We start from the raw sequence: 20,962 nt of genomic DNA on the forward strand, positions 1-20,962 counted from the left end.
AGGGTGACCCTAGATTAAACTCCCCCGATGCAGTGTGAGGGAAAGGCCCCTCCGGCCTCCCTGGGGTCCTCTCGCCTTCAGCAGGGCTGCGGTGGTGACCCGAGGAGCCGCCTGGGACCCTCCAGGGAGGGGACCGAGAGCCCCACTGGGCTGACCCCCCCCATGCTTCTCAGGAGCCACAGCTTCGACCGTGGGATCTGAAGCTAGGGCGGCTGAACCTGCCCTCAGCCATGCCAGTTCCAAGAAACAGAAACCCAGCTCAAAGACCAAAGTGGGAAGGCGACGCCATGCAAATCAAAACCACAGCCCAGGGCCTCGCCTGTGAGGACAGCCAGCAGCACAAAGCAAAACAACAAGCAGGGGTGAGGCTGTGGAGGGGCCCTGGGGAAACGGAGCCTGAGGGCTGGCCCCCGGTGGAGATGCGCCCTGTGGGCTGAGCACTGGGGTGCAGCCCCTATGGAAGGCAGGAGCGGAGCAGATCCTCAGAAAAACCATGACCACGTCACCCAGAAATGCCCCTGCAGGGGTAGCGGGACTGAGACAGAAGTGTAGATACATGCTCACAGCAGCCTTGTTCACGGGGCCCGGGGGTGGGGTGGGGGGACACACAAGTGTCCATCAAGGAGTCCATCCTTACATAGGAAGCCAGGCTCAGTAGCTCATGTCTATAATCCTAGCTACTCAAGAGGCAGAGATTAGGAAGAGGAGTTGGAAGCCCATCTGGGACAAAAACAAAGTTGAACAAGCCTTCATCTCAACCATGTCTACTGTCTCAGCTACACAGGAAGCATAAATAGGAAGCTGTCGATCCAAGCTAGCCCAGGCAAGAAGCAAGACCATATTTGAAAAATAAGCAAAAGTGGGTTGGGAAGGTGGCTCAGTGGTAGAGCGCTTGCCTTGCATGCATGAGGCCCTGGGTTCAATTCCTTAGCAGCACATAAGCAGAAAAAGCGGGAAGTGACGTTGTAGTTCAAGTGGTAGAGCGCTAGCCTTGAGCTTTTGAAGAGCTGAGGGATAGCACCCAGGCCCAGAGTTCAGGCCCCACGACCGACAAAAAAGAAAAAAGAAAATAAGCAAAAGCAAAGAGGGCCCAGGTAGTGGCTCAGGTGGAAGAGTATCTGTGTAGCAAGCACAAGGTCTTGAGTTCAAACCCCAGTACTACACAAAGAAAAGAGAGGAAAAAAAAAAAAAAAAAGGAAAGAAACACCAACACACCCAGCATAACATGGAAAACTTATTCTGCCAACATCAGCCAGCGGCTATAGGACGGATTCTGTGCGATGCCGCTTCTAAGGGTCAAAGAGATGGACAGCAGCAGGAGAGCCACTGGGAGTGGAGAATTCTAATAGGGACACGGCTACACTTGGGGAAGATGGAAAAAGTCGAGGAGACACAGGGTGGTTGTTGCACAATGCCAGTTACTCAACGCCCCTGGGTTGTCAACTTACGCTCGGTTAATATGGCAGATTTGTTATGCATGTTTTGCCACAATGGAAAGTTTTGAAAGTATGGGGATTAAAAAGGACAGACTAGACAAATACGGGAAGGCATTAATAATTGTGGGGTCCGGGCGATGTCCCGCAGGGATTCCTCACGCTCTTGCTCTGCCTGTTGAAAAGCGTTTTCCTAATGAAAATTAAAAACCAAAAAGAGAGGCTGGGATCCTATCCTGCCTCTTCACTCTCTTGTAGGATAATTACACATCCCAACTCTTGCCTTTTGAGCAGAGCTTTGACCAAGTGCTGGGCTTGGAATCTGCTTCGTGCAATGAGCTGGCTTCCTCACGCTCCTCAAACAGCTCCTGAAGGACGATTCACTTGTCAGAAAGCATAGCCGTCCAAGAAGGATGGGAGATTTGTGGCACAAACCCGTGCCCAGCTTCTAACCTAGAGCCAAGCCAGCATGGCAGACCCACAGGTATGGGAACAGAAAATAAATACCTCCTGTTGAATGTCACTGAGATGACTGAGCTGCTTGTTATGCAGCCTAAAGACAGGAACCACTGACTGATACAGAGAGTGGAACTGAAGGGAAGTCGCCCATCAGCACTTGCAAATGACAGAGGCTCTATCTAGTAAACTGAGGCAGAGGAAATACTTTCGTGGGTACTGACCAGCATGAACGTCACAGGTGGACTCTTGTCTGACCTCAGAACAGTCCCAAATGACTGAGCTAGTCTTTGTTTTGGTGCTAGAGACTGGACCCAGGGCCCTACATATGCTAAGTATGTGCTACTGAACTGCACCTCCAGTCCCTAAATTATTCTCCATCCTCCACAGTCTATGATTCAGAGTTAAGTAGAAGCATCTGATGAGTCTCTCTGGTCATGTGTTCCCACAAGCCCCGTCTCCCAGCTATCTGGGTCCCTTCTTCTGTGTGTCCCGGTGGGGTACGTGGGGACATACAATGTAAACCTGGGGCCCGAGTGCTGTCCCTGAGCTTTTTGGCTCAAGGATGGTGCTCTATCACTTGAGCCACAGCTCCACTTTCCACATATTGCCAGTGAATTGGAGATCAGAGACCCATGGGCTTTCCTACGTGGGATGGCTTCTAATGGCAGATCTCGGCCTCCAGAGTTGCTAGCTAAGATTCCAGGCGTGAGCCATGGGTGCCCAGCTCTGGGTCCCTTCCAAGTAGAGAGGCTATATGGACACGCTAAGCATCCTGAAGGACAAGTGACCACTGTGGATGAGAACAAAGAGATCTACAGGGCCAGAGGCCTCAGCTCTGTCCTGTGTGCAGGGCCAGATTCCTCCTTTCCTCCTGTCCAGTGCTTTTGGCACGGATGCCCGGGTACTACCGTCTGGAGGGAGATGACTTCCTCCACTCTACTCCTCATTTCTGAAGCCAGTCAGAAGACCAAGGAGGAAGTGCCAGTCTGTTCCCATCCCTGCGGCTGTCACCGGTCAGCTGGAGGAAGCAGTTCCCAGAAGTGAGAGAAAGCAGGGGGCAGACAAGCATCTTTCTGCTTCAATGTGGGTTCAAGTCTTTCCTTTGACATTGACCAACAATTGGTGGCTCAAGGCTGGTGCTCCACCACTTGAGCCACAGCTCCACTTTTGGCTTTTTCTCTGGCTCATTGGGAATGAGTCTCTTGGGCGTTTCCTGGCTTGGGACTGGATGGATCCTCAGCTCTCAGCCTCCTGAGGAGCTAACATTACAGGTGTGAGCCATTAGCGCCCGATACCCGGTGCCAACTCATGTCTGCTCCTTCATCCCCAGACCTGCCAGTCACTCGGTTCCACTGTCTCCGCCCTCCCTATATCTCCGAACAGTCCCACGCTCCACCGCCGGTTCATAGGTCTCAGCGCAGCCCCTGTCTGAGCTCATTCTATACCAATGGTCCCCAAGTAGCTTCCCTGCACCCACACCTGTTCCAGGTCTCTGTGTCAGTTGGTGCCTGTCCTGATTCATGGCTAGCACCACACACACACACACACACACACACACACAAACACACACACACACACACAGCTAGAGAGGTCCCCACCTCCCAGTACTCCTGCACTCCTGTGTGGCTGTCTGCACCCTACCCTGCCTCTTCCATAATTGCTGTTCTGGGGGTATCCCTGGACTCCCCACCTTCACTCCTTCATTCATGCCAGGTGCTGCCCCAGGCTCTGCAGCCTCGGGAACATTCCCGCACACCCCTGGTGGTGTGAAGAGGGTCTGTATGGGGTCAGTGGAAGTTTAGAACTGGGGGGGGACCTAGATAGGAGAGTTCCCAGCACCCATCCATCACGGCAGCGTTTCCAGCCACGCCCGCCAGCCCTGTCCACGCCCTGCTCAGCCCCAGATGCAGGGATGTTTACTCGGCTGACCTCCTCCTGGAGGGCAGACACAAAAGCTTGCTTCTTTTCCTGTCACTCCCAAGTTCCCGAAAGTGGCCAGGCTGTGACTAGGCTGGATTGATGGAGCCCAGGCCCCGCCCAGCAGCTCCCCCCACCCCCACCCCATTGTGAGGGTGCCTCTCCCCGGGGCCGAGGGCTCTGCACAGAGTTTGCCCTCTGCGCTCCAGCCTCACCTTGGCAGTGGAAGCTCCGTCCTGCCTTTGGGAAGATGGATGGCACTGAGAGGTGTTCTCTGTCCATTCCAGAAGTCAGGGTGTCAGGGTGGGGTTTAAGGGGGCCAGATCCCAGGCCAAGGCTGGGCCCCAGCGATTGGCGGAGTGGAGTGTGAATGAAATGCCCAGGTTGCCCCAGCTGGGTCCTGCGCAAGCGGCCGGCCTTCCTTCATCATTTGTAGCGAGCATTTACAGTCAATAAGCAGCCTAATTAATTCTCTTCAAAGACCTCTCAATTATTCATCCGGGCTACAGAGAGACAATTAGAGCTCATACCACCACCCCCTCCGGCTCAGCGCTCCCTGGAAGTGAGGCCTGCGGGGCTGTGCGGCTGAGCCACCACCCTGGAGCCCAGCGCCTGGCCTCTCCTGAGCCCCCCAGCTTCCCAGGAGGCCTGCTCCCTGGGGCCTGAACTCTTCCCTAGACTTGGAGAGTGGCTGGGACCACCACCCCCACTTCGCGTGAGGGACAGCAGTGGTTTCTGGGGCCCAGAAGCCACCAGGGCAGCTAGGTAGTTGCAAGGCGCCAGGCTCCTGGCCGGGGAGCCCTCTCCGCCTCCAGCCAAGGGTTAATGCCCAGCCAGGCAGGGGCTGTTCCTCAGGCCAAGCTGGCAGAGCCTCCTGCCCCACTAACTGCAGCTGGCCTTGCTCCTGGAGGCTGCAGCCGGGTCCCAGGGGCCCCAGCAAGGCCTCCTCAGAGGCCCAGGAGTGGGAGGCTAAATCAGAGCCAGCCTCGCTTCCAAACTCAACTTCCTGGAGTCGCTCAAGTCCGTCACTGGTCCGGGGCCTTGAGGGATGGGACAGGCAGCTCTCGCCCGGGGGTCCCCCATCTCCCTTGATCTGCCCAGAGTCCCCCGCTGCGGACTCCTGCTCCACCCGCCCCCCCCACGGTGTCCCCTGAACTGTAGCCCCCGGCATGCACAGGGTTAACCCGCAGCCGCTCCCAGGCGCGCAGATGGGGGTGGGGGCCGGGGGCGGGCCTGTCGGGAAGTATGGATTTCTGCAGTGGTTTTACTGGAAAAGCTGTAGCTGAAGGTAGGAGGGGGGGTCACCATGGCAACTTCTGGCTGTGGGAACAGGTTGGCCGGTGGGAACCGATTCTTCCAGGGGCCCCGGGCACCCGGGGGGGTGTCCCTGTGGTCCCGGGTCCTCCGCGACTGGGGGGCGACATCTGGGGCTCTCCCCCCTCCCCCCCCACCCCACCTGGCTCCCCGGCTCCCCGCCTCCCTGCGGTGAGCTCTCCCCGGCCGGGCCCCGCCGGGGCCGCCCCGCCCCCGGCCCCGCCCCGCCCCCGCCCCGAGCTGTGAGCCGCGGAGCCGGTTTCCAGGTGGCCGCGCGCGCGCGCGAGGGCCGCGGCGGAGATCAAGGCCTGGAGGAGTTGGGTTGAGCTTGGGGCCCGGGGCGAGGCGGAGGGGACCCCCTGCCAGGGCCCCGGGAGGAAGACTCCGGCCCCAGCGGGGCGGCCGAGTACTCGCCGCGCGCGCGCGCGCCCGGCCGGCGCGCGGGGCCCCCGGAGCGCCCGCGGGAGTCGTGCGGCGGGCGGGAGGGGGCGGAGCCTCAGGTGCGGCTCAGGTCCGCCGCCCCGGCCGACCCCTGCCCCCGGGGGCGCGACCCTGCGCAGCGCCCCCACCCCGGCCGCCCGCCGCGGCGCGCAGAGCCGAGCGCACTGGGGCGGGGAGGGGACGGGGCCCCCAGGGGGACCGTGGAGCCCCCCGCGGGCCCTGCCGGCGAGGCCAGGGGTTCCGGGGGGTGGGGAGGGCGCGTGTGGGGAGGGGACCCCAGGGCGCTTCCAGAACTCTGCCAAACTGGCACTGCCCAAACTGGGGGACCTGGGGGGAGGCCGGGAAGGGACGTCCCGCCCGGAACGCAGGGGCGGGAGGCGCCGATCCCCGCGCTGCTGGAGGTCCCTGGGCCTGTAACGCCCCCAGCCTCAGTTTCCCCATCTGTAACATGGGTGCGGGAAGGCCCCTCCCGACTCCACGGAGTGGTGAGCCCGGCCTGGGAACCCGGCCCCTCCCAAGGCCTCCCGGGTCCCCGCTGACCCGCGAGGCTCCCGGCCCCGGCCCGGCCCCGCCAGGCGCGGGCTGCGGCGCCCCCCGCGGGCCGGGCCCCCGCAGGCCCAGGAGGCGGCTCCAGGTGAACCTGCCGTCGGGTGGGTCGCCACCGGATGCCAGAACCGCTGCCCGCCGACGGGAGCCCTCCGGTCCCCGGCCGCCCGGGACCCCCGCGCCCGGCTCCCCGCCCTGGGATCCACCGAATCTCGATAAGACATTCGGGGCAGATAAGTGCTGCCTATAAATAATTAAGACCGCTTGCACAGTCGCCAACAATAAAAAAAAAGTTTAACCCCCATTCCGGGAACCGCCTGCTGCCGAGCCCACCCCACGGGGCGCCGCGGCCCGGGCGCTGCCCTCCGCAGCGGGCTGGTCCCCGTGAACAGTCATCCGATTCGTGGAGCAATGAGCGCCAGGTTGCAAAGGAGTGTTTGTCCTGAGCGCTGGCCTGGCCAGGGCGCACAGCCCCTGCCGCGGGGGAAGGCTGAAGCTTCTGGGGTGGTCCTCCCTCCCTGGAAGGGCCAGCCTGGGCCTGGCTCGGCAAAGCCAGACTGGGTCTGCCACACCCCTGCCCAAGGACCTGCCAGGGCTCTGTGCTGACAGTCTTTGCTAGAGCTGTCCCCTGAGTTCAAGTCCCAGCCAGTACTGGCACACACACACACACAGATCCAGCCCTCCACACACACACACACACCCCACAGGTAAACAGCAGGTGTAGACGTGGAAGGGCAGTTTATCTCAGGAGTGAGGTCATCATGGAGGCTCCCAGGAGAAAGAGATTGGAAGACAGACTGGACCAGTGCAGAAGAGGAGGAAGGCTGGACAGAGCCTCCTGTCACACACGGCGGGCAAGCACGACTGGTGGGGACAGGGAGGGGGACGCAGAGACCTTGAGGCAGGGGCTTCGACCTGGCGGTGCTACTGGCGAGTTATTGCACCTTCTTTCCTGTCCTACTTCCTCACCTGAGATACGAGGCCCCCCACGTGCAGCGCCTCTGGCTGTGGATGGAGTAGAGGCCCAATCTGCATGGGAGACAGAGCACCCAGGCACACTCCACGGCCAGTCTGAAGCACCCCCTCCCCACCCCAGCCGTTGGATCTGCATCCACATCCAGGAGCAAGCTGGATGCCTAACATGTCCCTTCCATCTCTCCAGGATGGCCATGGAAAGAGAATGCCGTCCTGGCTGTGGATGGAGAAGAGGACAGGAACAGGCCCTGGGGGTACAAGGTAACAGAAGAGTTGTGGGGAGAGGTCCTTCTAGAACAGAACTTCCTCCGCAGGGTGTGGAATGTGGATGCTGATCAGCCTTAGGTAAGCAAGGTTTGCATCTTGGCTTGGAAAATGATGGAGTGGAGAGCTGGCAGCTTAGGCCCCATGACCGACAAAAAAAAAAAAAATACATAGGAAGTATTCGGTGCATGGGAGGTACTTGACACATAGTAGGAATGCGGCACACACTTAAGTGTTAGCACATGGGCAGTGTCTAGTACACAGTAGGTATGACGCACGTTAGAGGTGTTCAAGGCACAATAGGTCTTCAACACCCAGTAGGAGAGTAGCATACAGTAGGTGTTCAGCACATAGAAAGTGTTCAGTGAATAACAAGTATGTAGCACACAGTAGGTGATCCGCACACAGTGGGTACTGGCTTATGATAGGTGATCGGTGCACAGCGGGTATCAGCATACAGCAGGTGTTTGGCACTGAGCAGCCATCACGAATGCTACTTGATGCCCAGTAGGTTACAGTAAGCACCATGAACTGAAAACAAAGTGAAGCATGCCCTTAATCCAGGACAGTGCATCTAGAGGGAGCTGGTTGGGAGCCACTTCCCTTCACGTCCCTTCAGGGCTGACCACAGCCCGCCATCTTGGGAGAACACTGGGTTACATGTCACCAGTCTAGGCAAAGATCAGCCACAGAGTGCTGTTTCTATTGTGTGCACGTCGCTTTCTCACCAGTATAAACCAGCCAGAGTGGAGCGGGCCATCATGTAAATCAGGATCATCTGATTGCAGGATATGCCTGTCCAGAGACGGCAGGCCTTCTGGGGGTGGCGGCCATTCCTGCCCACGACCCCCGTGCCTCTGAGATGCCAAGATTCTGCAGGAAGAGTTGGGGAGACCCACGTGGGGTGGCCAGGGTGGACAAGTCCTGGAACTCTGCTTCTCCAGGACCCAAAGCCATGGCTTCTGTCCCTGGCACCCCCAGACCTTCCTGTCCTTTCCTGAGGGTGGGTCTCCATCATCTCTCAGCACACAGGCGGGGTGAAGGCTAGACCCTGAGCTCCGGGGCAGGGGGTATAGAGTCTGCCTATGCTTGGGTCGCATCATCTGTACAGACAGACCCACCCCAGGTGGCCATGGTGACCCCTCCGTCCTCCTGCCTGGCCGGCCACGGAAGCAGGACAGGGGCCCCACAATGGCTGACCCTGGTGCCTCAGTCCAAGCCCAGTAACAGGAAGTGAGCGGCCTATTGCCGGTAAACGCGATCTGAGAGATTAGAGGTCTTGCTGCCTAATCAGAAGCCTCCTGAAGTTAGAGAAGTTACTGGAAGGAGGAGGAAGCTGCAGCGGTAAATTATGTCAGAGACTAACCCGTGCAGCTGTCGGCCTGGGCTGGAGCAGGTGAGGGGAAGGGTACAAAGGCCTAGCTGGGTCACTTGAGAAGCAGGGGGCGGGGGGGGGGGGGGAGCAGGCCTGAGGCACAGCTGGCAAGGGAAGGCAGGGAGGGGGGGTCTCGAGCTCTGCAGGGGACCCCTAGGACTCAAGTCCCCTGTACCCCAGCGCCCATGCATGGCTCCAGGTCTCCTAGGGAGGCCCTTGAAGTGGGGCGCCGGCCCTGTGTGTCCTCCTGTTCCCACTGGCAGTGCTGGGGTTCCTGGAAGGCTGGCTGCTTCCCGCTTGCCCACCTCCAGGAGCCCTGGGGCAGCTGTCCCCAGGGGTCCTGGGACTCCAGTGGCATGGCCAGCCCTACTCTGAAACACATGGACCCAGAAAGACTCCACAGTTAACCTCCCAAACCCCCAAGTTTCCTGGGAAGCCCTTAGCGCCTGTGTCCCCCACCACACTGAACCCCAAAATGTGGGTGTCCAGTGAAGCACCTCCAACACCCCTCCCCCACATGGAAGCTCGGCTTGCACAGCCCGGGGAGGGGCTTCCAGACAGTCCAACCCAGCCAGAGGGTGAGGGGGGCGAGGGGAGGGTCTGTTACATCCCAGGCTTCGTGAAACCCGGGGCACAAGGCTCACAGGCTGGCCCAAGGCTGCCTCTGATTCCCTTGGGCTGGCATGGCATCCTGGGGACCCTCAGCCCCCCCATCCACCCCCTTGAAGCCCCCCTCACCTGCTGTTTCTTCAAGATCTGCCACCTTCAAGTCCCAGCCTGACCCTGCAGGGGAATTGAGTGGAGGTTCCCTGGGGAGAGACCCCCCCCCGCTGTGCTGCCCAAGTCCTCTAAAGCCAGGCAGGCATAGGGAAATGGCAAACACACGCACACACTTAAACGCACAGGGCACAGTTCTCCCTCGGAGACAGGTGCCATTGGACTAAAGAAGTGGAGGACCTCCGTCCATCATAAGACTGGACAAGTGAAAAGACACATCACGGGCGGAGGGGGCTCTGATTCCAGCACATATAAACAAATTTCAGAGCCAGCTGGCCACCGGTGGCTCACGCCCATCATCCTAGCAACTCAGGAGGCTGAGATCTGAGGATCACAGTTTGAAGCCGGTCCAGGGAAGAAAAATCTCATGAGCCTCTTAGTTCCAGTGAATCAGCAAAAAGCCAGAAGTAGAGCTGTGGCTCAAGTGGTAGAGCATTAGCCTTGAGAAAAAAAAAAAGCTAAGGGACAGCACCCAGTCCCTGAGTTCAAGCCCCAGTACTGCACAAAAAATAAAATAAAAGCCTTCAGTCTGGTTGGTCAACAAGAAAAGACACAGACAGGCTCTTGATCAAAGAAAAATCCAAATGTAAGAAAGGCCTGGTGGTTGGAAACGATATTTCATGCCTGCTGGAGGCAGGAACTAAAATCTCAGGATGAAAGAGTGGAGGAGCCGGGTGCTGCTGGCTCACGCCTGTCATCCTAGCTACTCAGGAGGCTGAGATCCGAGGATCACAGTTCAAAGCCAGCCCGGGCAGGAAAGTCTGTGAGACTCTTATCTCCAATAAACCACTGTTTAGCACTGTGGCTCAAGGGGTAGAGCACTCTCCTTGAGCTGAAGAGCTGAGGGACAGTGCCCAGGCCTAGAGTTCAAGTCCCACAACCGACCAAAAAAAAAAGCCAGCAAGCCCAGGGCTGGGGACATAGCTCAGCTGTACAGAACTTGCTCAGCATCCCTAAAGCCTTGAGTTCCATTACCCAGCACTGAAACAAAAAGAAAATGGCTTGGGATCCAGCCATGCACAACTCTCCCCCTGTCCAGTCCCAGGACGTCCACCGTGAGCCACCACCATGTCGATGGGTGCTTTCAGCAGGGCAGCCCCTGCAGCCCCCAGAACTGGAAGCGCACTGTGGCCGGTCAGCCCAGCCCCCTGCTCCTCACCTGCCCGAGGGAGTGTGGCCCATTGGCCTTCACTCTCCCCTCCCCCATTCTCTCCCCTTCTCCCCTGGGACACCCACTCTGGGTTTCACGAGCTGTTTCAGAAGTGGCCTTGAGTTGGGGGGTGATTCCCACCTGGGCCCGTGCACGTCCACTGCCATGCCCAGCCCGGCCCCCAGGCCCTGCCCCTTCCCTTTTACTGCCAGGCTGGGAATGATCATGATGGTACACACAGCTGTCTCCTGATGCCCAGGGCTCAGGCCAGCGGATGGGATGGGAAAGACCCCCTCCCCCCCCCCCCCCCCGTGTTTACTGAGACCCACCGCTATCTGCAGCTGCGATCTGCTGAGTCCCTTTCTCTGGCAGGGCCAGCGCGGGTTTCCAGCAACTGCTTACCCGCTACTCACTTCCTGCCAGCAGCCCGGCCTTACAGGAATGTGCACACTGAACTCACCCAGCACGCGAGTGTGTGTGTGTGTGTGTGTGTACCCACCGCCCAGAACCCACGCCTGCCTGGGCAGGTGACAGGGAGCCAGCGAGAGTGAAACAACCCACTCATGCTCCTATCCTGAGACTCCAGCCTGCACAGTCCCTCCCCACTGCCCAGGGCTCGCCAAGTTAAAGAGGGGCAGCCTGAGGACCCCGGACCGTCCTCCGAGGCAGGGCCAACACCTGTTCTCCATCCGTGCTACTGAGGAGACTTGAGGTCATAGCATGGTGCACCATGGAGCCTTCTTGGAATGTGCTAGGCCATTCAGGAGGTATTTATGAGCCCCGGGCCAGGCGCTGCGAGCCGGGCAGAAGGACCGGACCCAAGGAATGAATGAGGCAGAAACTGTATGGAAAGACCTAGCCAGGGTGGCCAGAGCATCAAGGGCTGAGGCCAGTACAGTGGACTGTTGTGAGCAGGGCGGCACCAGAGGTCAGGAACCAGCCAAGCCAGGCAGGAGCCCAAAGAGCCGGGTCAGAACACCAGCTATGATGAAAAAACCAGAATGTGCTGGTGGCTCACGCCTGTCATCCTAGCTACTACTCAGAAGGCGGAGATCTGAGGCTCAAGGTTCAAAGCCAGCCCAGGCAGGAAAGTCCATGAGACTCTTGTCTCCAATAAACCAGCAGAAAACTGGAAGTGGTGCTGTGGCTCAAGTGGTAGAGTGCTAGCCCTGAACTGAAGAGCTGAGGGACAGCGCCCAGGCCCAGAGTTCAAGCCCCATGACTGACAAAAAAGAAAAACCCAAGAGGCAGGCAGGAGGTGTAGCACCTCACACTCCCTCAGTGGAGAACGCAGGGACAGATCAGCTCTGGGATCAGGGCGGGGCTGGCTCCATGGAAGGATTCTCACCCCAGCTCAGGAGCTCCGGCTTGTCCCCAGCATAGCTGGGAACATACACAACACATGGGTACCACCCTATACATGTGATCACACAGATGGTGTAATACACACATATATGAGCATCATACATGTGACATATCTCATATCTATATACATAGCCACCCACTCAAACACATCTGTGCAGTGGATGTAATCTATACTTCGTGCTTGTGTGTACACACAGCTTCAACCAGATACACATACGCACAGATGTGCATGTACATACACAGGGGGTCCAGACAACCTCCCAGAGGCTGGGTCTTGGTTGGCTTCCTCCAGACATACCTCACTACGCTCACAGGTACCACCTTCTTTCAACCAGCCCCCTTGCTCCTACCCCCTCCCTGCTGCCAGGCCATGCCACGCCATGCCAGGGCAGGGCTGGCACAAGTGCTGTAGGGACCGGGCAAGAGCATCCATCTGATGGACACTGTCTGTGCCCACTGCCCCCAGGGAGAGACTATCTCTCTGGGGAGACAGGTCTGCTTTGGAAGGACAAAGGCCCAGTGGATGATGGGTGGGCAGTGTGGCCTGGTTGGGGGTTCCTAGACTCTAACCTCTCCCATTGCCCTGGGTCCCTGCCAACTGGGAAGAGCCTGGAAACCTGGGAAGTGGGGGGGGGCGGCATTCTGTGGTTCTGCCATGACTGGGAGGTGCCCAGGATCTGCTCTTTTGTCCCCCCTGCCCTCTGCTCCCCTGTGAGTTCCTGGAGGCTCCCAGCCTATTCATCTCCCTTCCTTCCCAGAGCCTCCACTCCTCTCCCCCCCACTCCCGCCCCCCACTTCCCAGCAGCAGGGCTGGAGCCAGACAATGAGATAAGGGACTTGTTTTCTAAGGACTGGGGATTCAGGAATTTGGTGGCACTTAGGGGTCAGGGCCAGAGGCCCTGCTTTTGGGGAGGTCAATAAACCTTTCCATCAGAAGGGGAGTCCTTGGGGGCCACAGATCTATAGGGACTTGTGATCGTCCTTCTGTCTGGATGGGCCTGCCAGGTGCAAGGGGGGAAGGGGAAAGGCATGCGAGCTAGCCCTGACCCTGGGGTGGAGTTTGAGCTCCATCACTGTGCGAATCTCTTTCCCAGCCACACTGGAGTCCCTTCAAGGCCTCAGCCTCAACCACAGCTGCCTAGCTAAGCTGCCACCCACTCTGTCCCCTGCTCTAGACGCTCTCCCTCTGGGTTTGGCTGATCAGCACGGTGCCACAGCCTCTCCTGACTGGTACTCCTCCATCCTGGCAACCTGGACGGGTGGGTCGGCTGATACAGGGGAGGTACAGCCAGCATCTGATCTGAGGGTCTTGGAGCCCCCAGCGGTAACCCATAGCAACAATGACAGAAACACCTCACAGACATGCAAAGAGCTGACCAGCAAGCAGCAGGTACTAGAATCAGCACTAAACCCATACCGTGTCTCGTCCTCACCACAGCGCATTTTTTTCAGTGGAAGAAACAGAGGCATGACTTGTCTTAGGGCCACACAGGAGTAGGGCAGATACTTTTTAATGTCTTTTTTTTTTTAATGGAACTGGGAACCAAACCCAGGGTCACACATGCTAAGCAAGCGCTCTGAGCTGAGCTCCCCCGCCAGGCCAGGCCTAAGTGGAAGATTTGGACTTTGAGGGCATCAAGGCAGCAGCCGTGCCTCCACCAACGTCCCCACCCTGCCAAGGGCTCTCTAGGCACCTCTTTCTTTTTGTCCCCATTATGTCCTCTACGGCTGCATAGTTGGTCCCCGCTGCAGCTACCCTTGTGTCCTCCTGCTCCCTCCCAAGACTGGCACCTAACAGGACAGTGCCTGGTGACAATAGATGTTCCGTTAAAACTATATTAGGAAAAAGTAACCAATGAACGGATACGTTCATCATATGCCCCTTTAAGGGCAACATAGCACCATGGTTCGGAGCTGGACTCCCTGTTGAGGCAGCTGACTGCGGCCCAATTTCTACTCAAGTGACCTTAGCAACATTTATTAGCGCTGGACTCTTTGCTTAACTGGACTAAATTTGTCATATCTGTTTGCTCCATAAAAGCCTGGTGGGCCCCAGTTTCCCCTTCAGAATCCCATGCTGGGGCAGTGTGGACTACATCTCCCAGCATGCTGTGCTGCCCGCCGGGACTCTCAAGTGACAGATCTTGGACTACAACTCCTAGCATGCCATACTGACCCGCCCAAGCGACCCAGGGCGGACTACAGTTCCCAGTGTGCCACGGGCCCCGCCCTGCCCAGGTCCTGCTGGAGACCCCGAGTCGGGGAAGGGTGGCTGCCAGGGCCGCGCGCTCCGAGCCGCGCTCGCGGGAAGCAGGCTCCGCCGGCCCTCCGCCATGTTCCGCGGGCCGGGCCGGGCCGTGGGCCCGGTCCTCCAGGCGTGCTGGGCGCGGGGGTCCGGGAGCCGGGCGGGGGTCCCGGCCCGCGTGGTGGACCTGCGCAGCGACACGGTGACCAGGCCCGGGCCCGCCATGAGGCGCGCCATGGCCGAGGCGGCCGTGGGGGACGACGACTACGGCGAGGACCCCTCCGTCCGCGGTGAGCCCGGCGAGCGGGCCGCGCGGGCCCCGGCGCGGCGACCCCCGGGCGCTGTCCGTGGTGCTGGCGGGAGGGCGGCCGGGCGGGGGGGGGGGGGGTGTGTCCGGGCCGGGTCGGGCCCTGCGGCCGGGCGGGGGGGGGTGTCCGGGCCGGGTCGGGCCCTGCGGCCGGGCGGGGGGGGGTGTCCGGGCCGGGTCGGGCCCTGCGGCCGGGCGGGGGGGGGGGGGATGTCTGGGCCGGGCCAGGCCCTGCGGCCGGGCGGGGCGGTGTCCGGGCCGGGCCGGGGGCCCTGCGGCCGGGGCGGGCAGTGTTCGGGCCAGGCCCAGCGGCCGAGCCGGCTGTGCTGACCGCGCGTTTGCTGCCCCTCTCACCCGTTGTTAACGCGGAGTTTCGGGTCCCACCCTGGGCCGGCTGAGCCAGAGCCCGCGAGTTAACAGGATCACCCCGGGTCCCCGGGCAGCCTCGCCCAGCCGCCCCGAGGTCCGGGATGCTGGCCAGTCCCCTAGACCAGTAGATGGCAGAAAAACAGGGTTGGAACCCAGATCGTCTAACTCCAAAACCTGTAACTACCCTCTGCTTTCCACCAGGAAGATGAAAGTAATAAGAATTAGAACCATCTAGAAGCGGGGCTCCCCAGGAGTGGGTTGTGGTATTCTACAGACATTTAAAGAGACTGCGACCCACAGCTTACCACAGTTTGAGCCAGTGCTGTAGGGAACCACCGGTACCGCTGAGGCTGCGCGGCCCTCCTGTGAGGCAGAGATGAGCTGTGGGGCCACCAAAGTGCCCAGGGCCAGGGTAGATTAAGGCTGTGCATTGAGTGATGAACCTCAGAGACACAGTCTCTGCTCAGCAGGCATCTGATGGGTACCAGGCGGCATGTGGGACAGGGAATTGTACCTGTGTGGACTGGAGTCTGCAGAGGGTTTGTTGAGACCTAGGGACCTGGGGAGGGGGCCTCTCAGAGGAACTCCCCACCAAAGGATGAGTGTGGGGGGAGGAGGGGACAGGGAGAATGTGGAGTCACCTAGCAGGGCAGCTCCAGAAGCATAAGGCTTCAGGACAGCAGTGGGGAGCGTGGCTGGAGTGTTGGGTTCAGAAGGGCCCCTCTGTCGTGGGTGACAGAGGCCAGATCATGTCAGCCTTGAATGTTACGTCAGGACTTTCCATTCGGTGCCACACAGATGGAGACACTGTGGACCTAAAGCAGGAGTCCCACCCACCGTCCAGGGCCTCAGCACTGGGGCTGCTGGGAAAGGAAGTAAAACAGGTGTGAGGTCCAGGCAGGACAGGAGATTCCAACCACAAGAGAAGTTTGGTGGCCTGGGGATGGACATGGTCTGGGAGGTAGGCTCAGAGTTGACCAAGGTGCCTCCGGGCTTGGACCTGCCATCACCCTGACCACAGACAGGCTCCAGCCTCCCGTCCTCCCCCCCTCCCCCCGGACTTCTAGGCTTCTCAGCAGAGTCCCAGGGCAAGGGGCTGCCATTGAACAAATGAACTTTGTGCCCTGTGAAAGGCTGGCACGCAGAGGCTCTAAGTGCATTTGCTGATAAAGCCTTTCCTGCCCCACCTCCTCCTCCTCAGAGCTGCAGGAAAAGACTGCAGAGCTGCTTGGGGTGGAGCGGACTCTGTTTGTGCCCACGAACACCATGGCCAACCTCATCTCTGGTGAGTTTGCCCCCCTGCCCCCAGCACCTCAGTGGGCACTCCCCTCTCCTCTGTTGAGTGTGATCATAGGTGTCCTGCAAGATTGGGCCAAGGGAAGTGAGATCAGCAAGAATCTCTTCCTCCCAGGGCCTTGGCTCTGGGCTCCCTGTACATCTCACCACTGGAGCAGTCCTGAGACTTGCCCCTGCTTGCTCCTCCTCTACACTGTGCTTCATTAAACACCCTCACTGGGTTCCTCCCGCCAGGCCTGACAGTGGCTGGCACTGTGGGGACAGCCCTGTGGCCCTTCCATGGGGGACCCTGTGCTGGGGCCTGCAGGGTCCTAGGGTACAGGCTGTGTGGCCCGGCATTCCCAGCGTAGATGTCCCACCATTGTGGGTTTCACGCGACCGATTTCTGTCACATAGCAGGAAGGGGTACCATTTTCTAATTGGCGTAGATACTGGCAGGCTCTCTGGCTCAGCCTGGCAAGCTGAGCAGGGGCAGAGGCCCCCCTGAACTCAGTGCCAAGTCCTCCCCTCCTCCCATCTGTCTCAGTGATGGGTCACTGCCGGCGCCGGGGCTCCCAGCTCCTCCTTGGGCAGGAAAGCCACCTCCACGTCTATGAGCAGGGCCTAGTGGCTCAGGTAAGGCCGAGGCCTAGCTGTGCTGGGGCCCTGGGCATCTTCCAGCCAGCCAGCCTCAAGCGGAAGGGAGTATCCCCCACCCCCCCCAGCTGGAACCTACAGAGGGAGAGAGAGAGCCACAGAGACTCTGGCAGGGGAGGTGGCTTTGCCACAAGGGGGCAGTATTGGGCAGCCTCGGGGAGGGGGGCATCCCCCACCAACATCAGGTGGCCGACTTCTTGGTGTCTTGCTGCCCCCTAATGGGCACTTGCAACATTGGCACTCAGAAGGAAGCCAGGCCTCTCAGCCGAACACCAGCAAGGGCCTGCTCCTGCCCCATCCTAGAGGAGATGCGGCTGTGCACCGGCTCAGGGAAAGGCCCCAGGCCCAGAGCTGAGGAGGGGCTGGCTGGGGATCTGGGAATCTGGTTCCTCCCCCTGCCGCCAGGGCATGCTGCTGGACCCCCAGCACCTACCTGGCCCTGTGCCCTCCCCACCCACAGATTGCTGGGGTGCATTCCCACCCCCTCCCTGACCTGCCCCATGGCACCCTGGACCTGGACAAGCTGGAGTGGGCCATCACCCGTGGCCTGGGGAGCCCATACCACCCCGTCTGTGAGCTCGTGTGCCTGGAGAACACGCACAACAGCGCAGGGGGCCGGGTCCTCCCCATCGACCACCTCCGCCAGGTAGGCCCGCCCCCGCACCCCTTCCACCAGCCCCTGAACTACCCGCTTCCTGGACTCAGGCTTCTGATGTATGCCAGGGGCCCTCTGTGGCTACCCTGTCATGGCAGGCTATGAGGCCCTAACACGATGATGACAAGGGAGATGGCCACCCCAGAGCCGGGCTGCAGCCCCCACCAGCCCCGGAACTGGTGTCCTGTGCACACACCCTCCTTGCTCAGAGTCAGCACTGGGCACTGGCCTGGCCTCAGGCAAGGCTGGGGAAGAGTGTGTGCTGAGTGAGCGGCTCAGCTCCAGCTCCCCTGCTTCTCAACCCTCACATGCACGGTGAGAGGCCACTGTGCTGAGAGAGAGCTCAGCCTGAGCCTGGGCTCCAGACCTCGTTCCCCTCAGCTCTGCAGGAGCAGGGGCCCCTCACAGAGCCACCGTGCAGCTGAAAGGACATGAAGCATTTACCCTCAGCCCGCAGCCATGCTGCGCGGTGGTGCTCAATAAGGAAGTGAGGAGTCTGTCGCTCAGTGGAAGAGCGCCTGCTAGCATGACGGCACCGGCTACACACACACACACACACACACACACACGCACACACACGCATACACACACACGCACACGCGCGCACACACACGCACACGCACACACACGCACACACACACACGGTTGTGTGTTAGACACACACACGGTTGTGTGTTAGACACACACACATGCACACACACACACACACGGTTGTGTGTTAGACACACACACACACACACACACACACGGTTGTGTGTTAGTATGGTTGCCATCAGCCTCTTCGCCACAGCAGAGCCAAGGCTTACTTAGCACACTGTGCATATCCAGAACCAGCCAGGCTGCTGACACCAGACCTCTCATCCTTCGAGGAGCCACACCCAGGAGCCTCCCTCCAGCCTGGCCCCTGTGACCTCTGCCTGCCTCTTGTCCCCAGGTACACCGCCTGGCCCGGACGCATGGGGCCCGGGTCCACTTGGATGGCGCCCGGCTGATGAACGCAGCCGTGGCCCTGCGTGTGCCCCCTGCCTGCATCGTGGAGCACTGCGACTCTGTGTCCTTCTGCTTCTCCAAGGTAAGGAAGCTCCCGGCTGGCCTGGCACAGGCAGGGGTGGCAGCGCCACGGAAGGCCGAGCTGGGCCCAGAGCCGCTGGCCCTGCAGCCGGCCCCAGGCTGCGTCTGCCTCCCCCAGCCAGAGGACAGGCGTGCACAGATGGATGCCGGGAGCCTCTCTTTCCCCAGGGCCTGGGTGCACCGGTGGGGGCTGTGCTGGGGGGGCCCAAGGACTTCATTGAAGAAGCCTGGCGACTCCGGAAGACCTTGGGCGGGGGCATGCACCAGACTGGGGTGCTGGCTGCGGCCGCCCTGGCAGGCCTGGCCGGCGTGGAGGAGGTGCTGCGGAGGGACCACAGCAATGCCCAGAGATTCGCCCAAGGTGCCTGCCCTGCCCCTCCCCACCCCTTTGCTTCTTTCCACCTGGGCCCTGCATGGCTCTGGGATGCTGAGGGTTAGCTGCTGAACCTCGGGGCGGGGGGCGGGGGGGAGGTCTGCTCCCCTCCCCAGTACCTGGTGCACTCTGCAGAACACTCCAGAGAACCTCCAACATGGTTCTTTCACCCATTAATTGAATCCTCACCACCCAACGATGCCCCCACTTCACAGGTGAAACTGAGGCCAGAGAGGTCAGCTGATTTGTCCTACAGTTAAAGTAGCAGAGTCGAAGTCTGCGTGGCCCCGAAGGCCATGTGGGAATGCAGGCTCCTCTCCTCCCACGACAGCGGCCCCCTCCCTGCCGTCCTGGGCATGCTCCTTGGTGCTGGGGGGGGAGGGGCTGGGCTCTCTGCTCACCATCTTACCTGGCTCAGGACTCCAGGAACTGGCATCGCCCATTTGCTCTGTGGACCCTGCTGCTGTGGAGACGAACATCGTGCTGGTGAGAGTGGACGGGCTGCGGCCCGACGACCTGTGCCAGCGCCTGGAGAATGTGAGTGCTGAGGAGGTGGCCCAGACCGGCCAGGCCGTGCGCGTGCTGCTGTTTCCCTGGACGGAACGGGCCGTGCGCGCCGTGTGGCACCGCGACGTCTCCACACAGGACACTGATCTGGCGCTGCGGAAGTGGGAGTTTGTGCTGCGGCAGGTGGGGTCCTGAGGTCAGGACCAGGAAGCCGGTGCCCTGGCTGGGACGGAGTGGGGGTGGAGGCCCTGGCCTAGTGACCTGCCAGGGGTAAAGCTAAGCTGGTGCTTCCTAGGGAGAGTGTGTATGCAATGTCCCCCCCCCCATTCAGCCAGAAGGGGGATGGGACAAGAGGTTACCAGGTTGGATGCTGGTGGCTCACACCCGTAATCCTAGCTACTCAGGAGTTTGAGATCTAAGGATCATGGTTCAAAGCCAGGCCAGCCCAGGCAGGAAAGTCCGTAAGACTCTTATCTCCAATTAACCATCAAAAAACCTGAAGTGGAGCTGTGACTCAATGTTAGAGTGCTAGCCTTCCTTAAGGGAAAACTTAGCAACAGTGCCTAGGCACTGAGTATAAGCCCAGGACCGACACACAAAAAAAGAACAAAAAAGGAACAGTTCCAAAGATGGTCATGATTGTGGATTTATTAGACACGGACTTTAAAGTATTTAAGGAATTACAAGGTAATATCAAAATTTGACCAAGACCCTGAAATTATAAGGATCACATGTTTTTTTTTTTGGGGTCCAGTCATGGAGCCTGAACTCTGAGTCTGGGCACTGTCCCTCAGCTCTTCAGCTCAAGGCTAGCGCTCTACCTCTTGAGCCACAGCGCCACTTCCGGCTTTTTTCTTTTTGCTTATGTGGTGCTGAGGAATCGAACCCAGGGCCTCAGGCATGCAAGGCAAGCGCTCTACCACTGAGCCACCTTCCCAGCCCTCACATGGAGATTCTGAAACTGAAAATGAACTAAGAACTTAGTGATCTGATTGATGAGACACTGCTTAAGAGAGAATTGGTGAAGAAGAAGGTGAGTCAGGAAAATGTCTGTCTAGAGACCCAAAGGTGATTCCATAAAGAGTAAGAAATAAACTCCTGGTGGACTGATTAAGAAACTACAGTTAGTTTCTGGTAATACCAAGAGAATAAAATTAAAAGTGCCTCCTCTGTATATATCACCCAATAATCACCAGTTTGTGTATATTCCTTTCTGGATGTGTCCATGTATGCGTCTGATTCCATATGTGTGTCAGCTCTCCATCACTGTAACAGTTCCCTGAGTAATGAAGACCAGGGTGCCTTTAGTCTGCTTTGGGCCTGTGTTGAGGCAGTGCGTTGTGGTGGGAGCGTAACCACAGGGGTCTTCAGGGCACATGATAGCCAGACAGTAGCAATGTGAAGTACGTGACAGTGGCCCAGGGAAGCTGGGGAAAGCGACGTCTGCAGCCTGGCGCTCGGATGCCTAAGGCCCTGGTGAGGGAGTT

General features: G+C 59.5%; 1 protein-coding gene across 2 annotated transcripts; it reads left to right on the top strand.

Moving 5' to 3' along the window:
- The first annotated feature begins 5,054 nt into the window (after positions 1-5,054).
- LOC138807283 (uncharacterized) lies at positions 5,055-20,681 on the top strand. 2 transcript variants are annotated; one of them, XM_069992879.1, is made up of 8 exons: positions 5,055-5,097; positions 7,273-7,346; positions 16,139-16,222; positions 16,760-16,848; positions 17,330-17,515; positions 18,459-18,596; positions 18,764-18,956; positions 19,387-20,681. In XM_069992879.1, the coding sequence occupies exons 2-8, from the start codon at positions 7,274-7,276 to the stop codon at positions 19,668-19,670; spliced, it is 1,047 nt and encodes a 348-aa protein (XP_069848980.1). In that variant the 5' UTR covers positions 5,055-5,097; position 7,273; the 3' UTR covers positions 19,671-20,681. The 2 variants fall into 2 exon arrangements, with proteins under 2 accessions (XP_069848980.1, XP_069848979.1); XM_069992878.1 differs by lacking the exons at positions 5,055-5,097; positions 7,273-7,346 and adding an exon at positions 14,194-14,551.
- The last annotated feature ends 281 nt before the right edge of the window (positions 20,682-20,962 follow it).

Source organism: Dipodomys merriami, unplaced genomic scaffold (assembly GCF_024711535.1).
Source record: "Dipodomys merriami isolate MVZ:Mamm:240054 unplaced genomic scaffold, mDipMer1.0.p SCAF_42, whole genome shotgun sequence".
NCBI classification, from domain to species: Eukaryota; Metazoa; Chordata; class Mammalia; order Rodentia; family Heteromyidae; genus Dipodomys; species Dipodomys merriami.

Excerpts from the sequence above, each read along its gene's own strand:
- LOC138807283 (XM_069992878.1), top strand. The coding sequence starts at position 14,350 with ATGTTCCGCGGGCCGGGCCGGGCCGTGGGCCCGGTCCTCCAGGCGTGC. Across the intron at positions 16,223-16,759 it reads CATGGCCAACCTCATCTCTG|TGATGGGTCACTGCCGGCGC; the intron begins GTGAGTTTGCCC and ends CATCTGTCTCAG. Across the intron at positions 16,849-17,329 it reads AGCAGGGCCTAGTGGCTCAG|ATTGCTGGGGTGCATTCCCA; the intron begins GTAAGGCCGAGG and ends CCCCACCCACAG.